General features: G+C 36.9%; 1 protein-coding gene across 1 annotated transcript in view; it reads right to left on the reverse strand.

The window, feature by feature from the left end:
* The window catches only part of LOC150098881 (extended synaptotagmin-2-like), a 253,180-nt gene extending 251,353 nt beyond the window's left edge, over positions 1 to 1,827 (reverse strand). The window contains exon 1 of the mRNA XM_090404585.1: positions 1,196 to 1,827. Within this exon, the coding sequence (XP_090260711.1) occupies positions 1,196 to 1,606 (411 nt within the window). The 5' untranslated portion in view covers positions 1,607 to 1,827. The remainder of the gene's footprint in view (positions 1 to 1,195) is intronic.
* Positions 1,828 to 10,874: the final 9,047 nt, after the last annotated feature.

Raw genomic sequence — 10,874 nt, forward strand, 5'->3', positions numbered from 1 at the left:
CAAGTACAGTGAACAGTATGGCCTCAGTTTCAACTTTAAAAAGACAAAAATCATGAATAATTTCAAGAGAAAAGTAAATACCAAAAATATGCATCAATATAAAAGGAAATAAATTAGAACAGGTGCAAACATACATATACCTCGGACATTTGATCACAGAGAATGGCAGGACAGAAGATGAAATTAGAAAAAGGATTGAAATTGCAGGGTCAACTTTCAACAGTATGAAAAATCCTCTAACATCTAGAGAATTAAATCTGAAAACAAGACTAAGAATCTCCAAATGCTACATATGGTCTATATTATTATATGGAGTAGAGACATGGACACTCTCCAATCTGAGTGTGAAAAAACTGGAGGCATTTGAAATGTGGATGCTGTGAAGAATTATGAGGATATGAAAGAATTATGAAAGAATTATGAAAGACAAAAAGACAAATGAAGAGGTACTAGAGATGGTAGGCATAAACAGGAGCCTGGTGAAAGAAATTAAAAAGAGAAAAGTCAGCTATTTTGGACATATTCTGAGACATAACTGCCTACAAAGGGCACTTCTTGAAGAAACTGTTGAGGGAAAGAGAAAGAGAGGAAGACAAAGACTGGAGTGGATGAAAAATAATAGAAGACTGGACCTATCTCTCACATGAAGAATGCAGTGGAGAGGTACAGAATACGACATGGTGGAGACACATGCAGTCAATCTCCTGGCAAACATTCATCTTGTCAAGTGCCATATCGAGAAGACACCTGACAGGACAGGAGAGTAACTGACAAGTGCCTAATTCCCAAGAACGGAATTCGTATTTGCTTTGGGTTAGTTATTTTGTTATTAGTTAGTTTGGGTCCTAGTTATTTTGTTTGATTCCGTTCTCTTAACGAGTCACTCTTTATAATGCAACCACTCACCGAAAAAAATAAATAAATAAATAAATAAATAAAATACATAACTCGAGCGTGATGCAGTACGAGTAAAGCAGCAAGCCGCGAGCACCACTCAGCATAACACAGTGCAAACCCGCAATGCAGGGATCGAAAGCTCCCCCCCCCCCACAAAAAAAAAAAAAAAAAAACGAAAGAAAATTAAAGAGAAATGTATAAAGTTCGTGGCTGTTCAGGAAGCAGTGCCATATCAAAAGTTAAGCCATTACAGGGTGTTTTAATTTTATCCCCAACTTACTTTGGTCTCAACACTTACCCACGATGGTAAATCCTGAATTGAAGCTAGAATACATCCCTTCTCGTTCTGAGCTACTGCACGGCGTAAAGATGAACGTATCTGTCTTTCTCTAACTAAATTTTCTCGTAGTGTCCAAAACGAAATTCCAACGCCAACAAGTAATAACAAAAGTGGACATGTGCTCCAACCTCCAGAGCCAAACTGATAAGCACCAACGAGTATAGAAGAAAATCCACCAATTATTCCCAGAACGTTCGATTTCAGGGTTGAGTGAACAAGAATAATTGTATCGCTAACAGATTTATCGAAATCTTTAACATATTCTTCGATTTCAGGTTCCGATGAATTTGCCGGGTGTGAAATAAGTTCTTTATGCAGTTCCTCTGTTTGGGCAGAGTCCGAGTCGCGAGACAGTGAAGTGGATGCCATTCCAAATAAATAAATATATATATCTATATATCAGGGTAACATTAATACAATTCTAAAGTATTTCATAGCTACATTTCCACAAACAGAATGAGAACATTTAAAACTGAGATGCACGCAACCTGAACCAAACCTGGTCCATCAACCGCTACTAATCCAAGAATTGATGCGTTGAGATCAGACTATAAAAATATGCTTGTGCCAAACAAAAAGAAAATCTCTAACCGCAGCACAACTACCTCTACAACGCATTTCTAACAACATGAAATTACCGCACATCTTTAAATTACTAACTTCGACCTTATGTCAAGAACACATGAATGTATTTACATCACTGCAATGTGATTATATACATTAAAAAAAAAATTAATACTTAAATTCTCACAATATAGCCCAAAAACAGTAAATGAACATTTACTGTTTTTGAATATAAAATGTTTGAATATAAAATTGGAAAAGTTTGAATATAAAAATCGAAACGTTTGAATACAAAATATGCGCAAAAACAAGAATTACTTTTTGTCGAAAATGTGCAATATTTATATAACGCACCATGTCAGTGATAAAAAAAAAAAAAAAAAAAAAAAAAATATATATATATATATATACAGTATATAAATTTTTCTAAGCCTTTTTTCGAACGGTTCCCGAGTTAGTCGATCTCTGGCACGGGCAAGCAGGTTTTTCCTCCCGGAAACTCGGGTTTTTCGTCCTATAAACTCAAGAAAATCGACCGTAGAACCCACATGATTTCAGACATTAAATATATTGTGTTAGGGTTAGGGACCACGAGATGGCGGGACATTTGAGCCGTCTCTCTTCACTGAGTACCACTTAATTAGTTAAAACCTTGGGCCATCTCTCTCTGATTGGTACCAGTGGAGATTGAACTGCCCGCTCAGTCTCCAAAAGTTAGATAGGGCTAAATGGCCTCGCCTACTCCCCGTATACGGGAATAAAAAGGCGTTAGCTGATTTTTTTTTTAAATATACATATATATATATATTATATGCAAATAATATATATAATAGTATAATCTAAACCATATTTACTGCAAATCTTATACAGTGAAATCGATATTCTCTAGAGCTATCCATATCAGGGTGGGTTTTATCATAAGGCAAACCTAGGCAATCGCCTAGGGGCGCTAAGACTTATTTAAGATGTAATAATTTTCTTGCTATACAGATATTAAGAGTAATCATATATGTAAACAAATGTATTGGTTTTGATTAATAAATTTTTAATGTTCATAATGATATTATTTTTATAAATATCCATATGTGTAAGTGTAGGTGTGTTTGTGTGAGTATGACAAAATATATATAGATAGACAATGTATAGGGGCGCCTAAATTTTCTTTGCCTAGGGGCATCAGATACTCTCGGATCTACCCTGATCCATATCGATACAGAGAGAAATTTATAAAATGATTGGTTAACTTGAGCCAATAATGGGTTAGTGAAACATGATATACAACTTCATCCGATCAGCTGTCAAAGTGGTGGTAGTGGTTCATCTGGTAAAATGTGCATCAGTTATTGAAACCACCTGAAGTGGGCTATGTGCAATGTTTGGGCTCTAATTCCTCTAATTCCCATTATCCTTTGTACAGCATGAGGAGTGAATGCTACCAAAGAAATTATCAAACATGCTACGGACATTCAGAATGTTCTTTATTCGTAAATACAGCAAGAAAGGGTTTGCGAATATAATAGTTTCCATAGAATAGACAAAAGTACACGTGACCCAATATGATGATATCTCATCTGGAGGCTTCTCAATCAGCTGCAGCATAACGTTGCTGCTGCCCACAGTGACAGATCACACCAGAATTGAAACTGCATCGTATAGTATGAGGGTGGGGGAGATCGTCGAGGGCCTGTTATTGAAGGGAGACGGAATGCTCTTTGTATGAGGAACATATCTAAGATTCTATCACTCTCAATGTATGTCCTAACTCTTTATTTAGCTTAAAAAACTTTATTTGGCTTATTTGGGGTTAAAAACGAAACCTCCCTCAACCAGTCCTAAAAGAATAACGGAAAAATTTAGCAAAAAATCTCTTCCATGTCCACTATAACAACATTCACTGTATAGACGGAAATCTAAATAAAGTGCACTGCACATGCAGACATCCAAACTTGATCTCCTGTTTTAAGAGAGGTAGCTAGGTAGGGGCCCGAGAACTCATTTCAAATATTGTAATACTACTGCGAATTTTCCTCGCAACTGCTAAGTGTGAGAGGAATGTTTCTAAATAATATAGATTAAGAATTATAAAAAAGTAAGCCCACTGTTTGTAGGTCTCTGCTTGACGTCTTGCCAAGAATAGTCGATTCATGCTGAAGAGGAGAAAGAAATGAAGGACAAACGAATTGGTCGCCAACACGCGAAATCACGCTTTATAGGTAAAATTTTCCAACTCTTATACATGCAACATAGTTAACTACAATAATCATAAAAGAGAAGTTAATTTTCCGACCTGCAATAATAAACAACTCATCCCACAATACGGACTGATTACCCTATTATCGGAATGGATTCTCCTTTTTCTGACATGCGCAGAAGTGTCGAAGGATCTCTAATCGGTGGGCGAACTATACCTACATTATTATGAAATAGACTTCGCCAATGTCATCGACGATTTTGCTAAGAGAAAGCAAGAAAAATAATATTTTCGAATGTTGAAATTAAAGTTTTACTTCAAAAATAAGCACAGTGTATTAATTTTATTTCCCTATACGTCGTTATGACTTTTTGTAATATTTTTGGTGTGTATTGAGAGGTGCGGCAAACTCAGGGACTTCCCCGGGCTGCAAAAGCTCTAGCTACAACACTGCATGTTTTTGACGAAATCCCAAATGCCAGCTATAACAATCACAGTAAGTATTAACTGGTCAGATTACATTTTGCATGACACCCTCTGCTACCATAAAATGCACCATACATGAATACTTCTATGATAATAAATGACAAATGTTACTAAATATCTCTCTCTCTTATCTCCATATCAGATCTTGAATCTCTTCTTTTTTCACCTTCTATATTTTTTCTCCATTGTGAAAATGCTTCTCATCTGCGGTTTCTACTGTCCTGACCTCTTTGACTTCTTAAACCTTGAAGCTAGATTTCTTCTTCCACTGTCCAATTATCCAAGCATTTAGGTCATCTTCCTGAGCAACTTAAATATGCACAGTTCCAATGGGTTTTTTCTTGAGTTCCAGTGACTAAGCTGGAAGCGAATCTGATATATTTGCGATAAATAATGACTAATGCCAATTGTCCTTCAATCAACCAGAATGCTAAAAATCCTCTTCTCGGGACCAATTTTTGATATTTTCTTAATCTGTTTCCTTCCAGGTATATTGCTGAAGTTCATCTCTCCTCTCATTAACTCAGACTATAATTTTGTACACATTTTATAAAGTAATTTGTATATCCAGTTCCCTTTCAAGGCCTTCGTAGCTCAATCGGTATAGACGAAGCCCATTAAATGGAAAGAATTGGGTTAGAATCCTTTCTAAGATGCGAATCATTTTGAAGAATTTTCAACTGGAGGTGAGTTAATTAATCTCATACGGTAGTGGAGGATATTTCTTCTCACAACCAGGCAAATCGACAAGGAGCACGCTCATAATTTGCAGACAAAAGAATACTTATCAACATAGGGCTAACCACTTAACTTCGAGTTATGGTTATGAAATAAAAGGTCTTAAGTGCCTCTTAGAACAGCTGATGATAATGAGTTCTCCTTCTGGTCGGTCAGTGCGCGACCAGAAATAAGAGAGAGAGAGCGTAATGATTTTCTCTCTCTCTCTCTCTCGAAATTTCTTTACCAGTGCAAGTGACTCTCCACGCTTTCTTATATCGCCTATACTCTTTCTCATATACATAAAGCTCTGACTGAGCTAAAATCCTATCTACAGTTTACTGGTGATAATGTTATGTTTCATTCCTACTACTTCTTCGAAAACATTTTCTTCTTAAACTTTCACGTTTCAAAATCTTCTGCAAACAATGACCTAAACGCAGATCTCTAGCATCCACACAGTTGGACTATTCTGTTTTGGGACTATTCTTTATTGTTCCTGCTTGTTCTGTGTAATAACAGAAGCAGAAATATAGACGATTTATTTTTACTTGCACTGGTTTCTACGTACAATAATATGAGCAGCAACTGTCCAATGCAAATTTAAAGTTCAATTGCTAGCCAAACATGCTTCTTCCACTCCTCTTTTATATCTTCTATTCCAAATATCCAATCCTGTTCTTTTGCATGTCTCGGAAATAAACCTTCCTCTTGAAAGATTCCCTGACTACAACCTTCAGCTGATTAAAATGAAATTACCAGATTTCTTCTACAGTAACCTCTGCTCACGTGACACCAATTTTCAATAGCATCCGAAACCTACCTCTTATTCACAACACGTTTCTGAGGCTATAGCCAATTGGTGATTGGTGACGTGATACATTTAACAGAATATAATAATAATAATAATAATCAGCTAATGCCTTTTTATTCCCGTATAGGGAGTAGGAGAGGCCGTTTTAGCCCTATCTAATTTTTGGAGACTGAGGCAGTTCATTCTCCACTGGGACCAATCAGAGATAGCTGGCCGAAGTCTATCATTAATTAAGCAGCACGCAGTGTAGAGAGACATCTCAATAAGTTCCGCCATCTCGTGGTCCGTCCCTAAACTTAACACAATATATTTAATGTCTGAAATAATGTGGGTTTTACGTTCGATTTTCTTCAGTTTACGGGACGAAAAGCCCGAGTTTCAGGGAGTAAAAACTCGCTTGCCCGTTTCAGAGATCGACTAACTCGGGATCCGGTAGGAAAAAGGTAGGAAAAATTTCCTCTAGTTGTAGACTAGATTCGAAAGTAAGTCTTCCTTTGTGCAGAACAAGTGCCGTGGTGTGCAAGGGATAATATATATACAAATATATCTGTACAACTGAAGAGTAAGGATTGCACTGTTCTTTGAACTGCGCGACGATGATGTTCTAACTGAAGGAGAAATGCGGATCAAGTCGCATCGGAAGCAAATTTCGCTATTCAACAAAAGCGATACACCCGATTTAGTTGTCATTTATGTAACAAATAGAAATAGCGTCTGTCATATGGTTGTATACTGTTAATTTATGACGTGGCAGTATTGCTTGCTCTTGAAAATCCAATATTTTGATTATATTCAAGATCTCTCTCTCTCTCTCTCTTTCTCTCTCTCTCTCTCTCTCTCTCTCTTTCTCTGTCTCTCTCTCTCTCTCTCTCTCTCTCTCTCTCTCTCTCTCTCTCTCTCTCTCTACATAGAGTTGTATTTCTTGATAAGTAGTACAATACCAAGATAAGTGATAGGAAAATAACGAAAATGTTATTTTCCCGCCAACGTTTGAAAATATTGCGTTACGTTTTTGCTGACTATGAAATATGGAATGTATTACCTTGCTTGATAAAACATTTAAATATAAATGTAATTTTCAGGGCAATTTTAATAGCAGGTTTTTCTCCCCGAAACTCGGAGTGTTAATCCCATAACTCAAGAAAAATCGACAGTAGGATTAATACTCATACAGTGTTAGTCATATAGTGTTAGGATTAGATACAGCAAGATGGCGGTAATTGTCTGCCATACTCTCTTCCCGTGATGCTGTTTAAAATCGTTGATATTTTCGTACCCGCTTTCTATGATTGGCTAAAGGTATTAGGGCTAACCTGCCTTGCCTCTTTCTTTGAGGAATAAGAGGCATTAGCAGAGTGGATATCTAAGTTTTATATTTATTACTGAATACAGAATATAGAATATAGCCTGTGTAGCTCAGGGGAAATAGTGAGTACATCTACAGCATTAGGCTGCCTGAAGAAAGACGACCTAAGTTCATTTCTTGTCTTTGAATAGAGGAACATTTTATAAACTTTTTTTACGACTGTCTCCTCCTAGAAACTCGAGTTTTTTATCTTATAAACTCAATAAAAACGAACATAGAACCAACACTATTTTAGACAAATAATATACTGCATTATGATAAGGACCACAATATGGCGGCGCTTGTCACCGCCACTCGTTACGGGATGTCGTGTATAAGTAGTGTTAATCTTCGACCAGCTATATGCTGGCCCATGATTAGCTACGGGTGAGAGAGAGTGAACTCCTCCCTCAATCTCCTAAAGTTAGATATTGCTAAAACCGCCTTCCCAGCGCTTTTTTAATTATTTAATAGCGTATTGCCATCTTTGTGTTTTGGCTTTTTATTAAAGTAGAAAAGAAATCTCACTAGAATGTTGATGTGCTTTATTATTATCACATCTAACATCAGACTAAGAAGAGATATATTTCACAGAATTTATTTTCAAATATTTGCAGTTCGACGATTATATTAGAATGCTCTGTGTACTTTAGAGGATAATAAATATTACTCTATAAACATCAATGAATTATTTTCCTCATGATTTAGATTCACATCGGCAATTTTCAGTAGTTGTAACAATGACATCTATTAGACATGGGGCATAAAATTGGGAGGCTATTTAATAATTAGTCATTGCACTGATTTTTCTGTGAAAATCTCCCAAAATGTTTTCAAACTTAACAATTAGAATTCAAGGATGGATATAGGTAAGGTAATCCAGTAAGGGAAAGATAACCTGGAAATAGCGTTTGCCTCCACACTGCCCAAAAAGTGTTATGAGTTTGATTCTACTTACTCATTAGAGAAACGTCTTGTAGAGCTTTTCCCAGTTAGTCGATTTTTGGCACTGGAAAGCAGGGTTCCCCGATAAAACTTGAGTTTTTAAACCGACAAGTCAAGAAAATCGACTATAAGACCATTTTGAGACAATGATATATAATGTTAAGATTAAGGACTACAACATAGAGGAGTTCGCTGTAAAAAAATCTTCTTCATGTATGGCCTTTATTATTCCCTTTGGGAAATAATAGGTATTAGAAGATTTATTTAGGCCATTTTAGCCTTGAGCAAATGTCATTTGTATCTAGCCCTAGGTCATCTGACGAAAGACATCATTAGTTGGATTCTAGTCTTTCTTTCTATCCTAGTTGGTCGATCTCTGATAGAGTAAAACAGGTTTTTTCCTCAGAGAAAATGGTTTTTTTTCATCCCGTAACTCAAGAAAATCGACCACAGACTACTCCCTATTTCACACAGTAATATATTGCATTGGGATTAGTAACCACGAGATGGCAACAGATGTCTGCACTACTCTTTTCACACAATGCCGTTTAATATCACTAATAATTTGGATCAATTATCTCTAACTGACTATGAGTGGAATGGACTTCCCCTCAGTCTGTTAGATGGATAGACTGAGGCCTTAAACTGAGAGAGAGCAAGGAAGACTTTAGACGGCTTTGCTTACTCCCTCTTAGGGAATAAAAGGCAGTAATAGATATCAGTGGATGTTAATATAGAATTTATTTATTTTACTAATGAAAATGATAAAACAAGATATCCTTCATTGTCTTTTATTCCTAAAGGATAATATAGGGTTCCTAACCAAACATTTTTAAGAAATGGGTACCTTTGGCAGTATGGCATACAATTGCTGCTATTTCGTCGTTCTTTGCCCTATCAATCGTATTATTCTCTGCAATAATATGAATTCTCCAATAACATTTTTTAAAGCCGGAAGTGGCTTTTAAAACATTTCGTGTTTTATCTCTCTTGAGCAGCGTATCCGAGTATTGAATTCTAAAAATTAAAATGAATCAAGTTTTGTTTTAGTTAATATACAGGGTTAGCCTAAAAGAAATAGACAGTTTAAACGCTTTATAAATTGAAATTTGTGTGTTACATCAGAAAGCATTTAGTACTATTTTATAGAACAAAGTCCTCAAGTTTACGACCTCCGCTTTTCGTTTGTCTTCGCGACATCGGCATCACGTGAGCGCCCTTGATGTAAGTCGAGCAGTATGGCCGCTATCCAGGTGGAGAAGGCTTTCTATTTGAATTCGCAAAAACAAATTCTGTTCCTGTCGTGTAGCGTCATTTTTACAACACGGTATGCTAAACAACCACCCACAAGGCAGTCAATCTACGTTTGGAGCAAGAAATTTAAGGAAACTGATGGTCTGTGCAAGGGGAAAAGTCCTGAGGGACCACCTGTATCCAAGGAAATAGTGACTTGTGTTCGTGAGACTTACACACGCAGCCCGAAGAAGTCGACAACACGTGCAAGTTTAGAACTTCAAGTTCCACAAAAGACTGTGTGGAATATCTTGCGTAAACGTTTACGAATGTTCCCTTACCGGTTGAAATTATTGCAGAACCCCTCAGTGAAAACGACAAAATTTTCTATCACTCATTCTGTATGGACATGCAGCAACAGAGTGAAGAAAGTGATGATTTCTTTGACCCGCAAATTTTCGGCGACGAATCAACTTTCCACATTAGAGGTACAGTGAACAAACACGACGTTCATATATGGGGAACTGAAAACCCAAGAGCTGTAGTGGAGCATGTGAGAGATTCACCCAAAGTGAATGTTTTTTGCCCTGTATCCCATAAAAAGGTATGGACCATTCTTTTTTTCCCAGGAAAAAACAATGCGTGGAATAACTTACCTAGACTTATTACGTGAGTGGCTGATGCTTCAACTACAAGAACACAATGACAATTTCATATTTGTCCAAGATGGCACTCCGCCCACTGCCGCCTTGAAGTTAGAAATTACCTGGATGAAAATTTGCCTTGGCGTTGGATTGGACGTTCAACCGCCCAGAACATGGCTCTTACATGTTGGCCACCAAGAAGTCCAGATTTAACATCCTGTGACTACTTCTTATGGAGGCACTAAAAAGGACAGAGTTTTTGTTCCTCCCCTCCCTACAAGTGTGGACGATCTTAAATAACGCATCACAGTAGCTGCTGCGACTGTTGACATGGACATGCTGAGAAGTGTTTGGGAAGAACTGGATTATTGCATTGATATGTGTTGTATTACAAAAGTGTCACACATAGAACACTTGTAACTTACCCATGTAAACTTCAGGACGTACTCTTCAAACCATGTACGTATTTCAGCCATGCCCTTAAAACTCTTCTTTCTGTAAAACTTTGAAAGTGTCTATTTCTTTTAGGCTAACCCTGTATATTGTATGGATAAGATATGAGGTTATCAAATACACATACTGGCCACTGAATTAGAAACTTTTATTTAATACCGTGTTTGACCCCCTTTAGCCCGAATTGCAGCACATATGCTGTTTGGCATAGATTTCACAATGTATGTTACTTTGAATCTACGTCT

This window comes from Typopeltis vanoorti, chromosome 15, assembly GCF_054136105.1.
Source record: "Typopeltis vanoorti isolate ZY-2024b chromosome 15, IOZ_Tvanoo_1.0, whole genome shotgun sequence".
Classification (NCBI taxonomy): domain Eukaryota; kingdom Metazoa; phylum Arthropoda; class Arachnida; order Uropygi; family Thelyphonidae; genus Typopeltis; species Typopeltis vanoorti.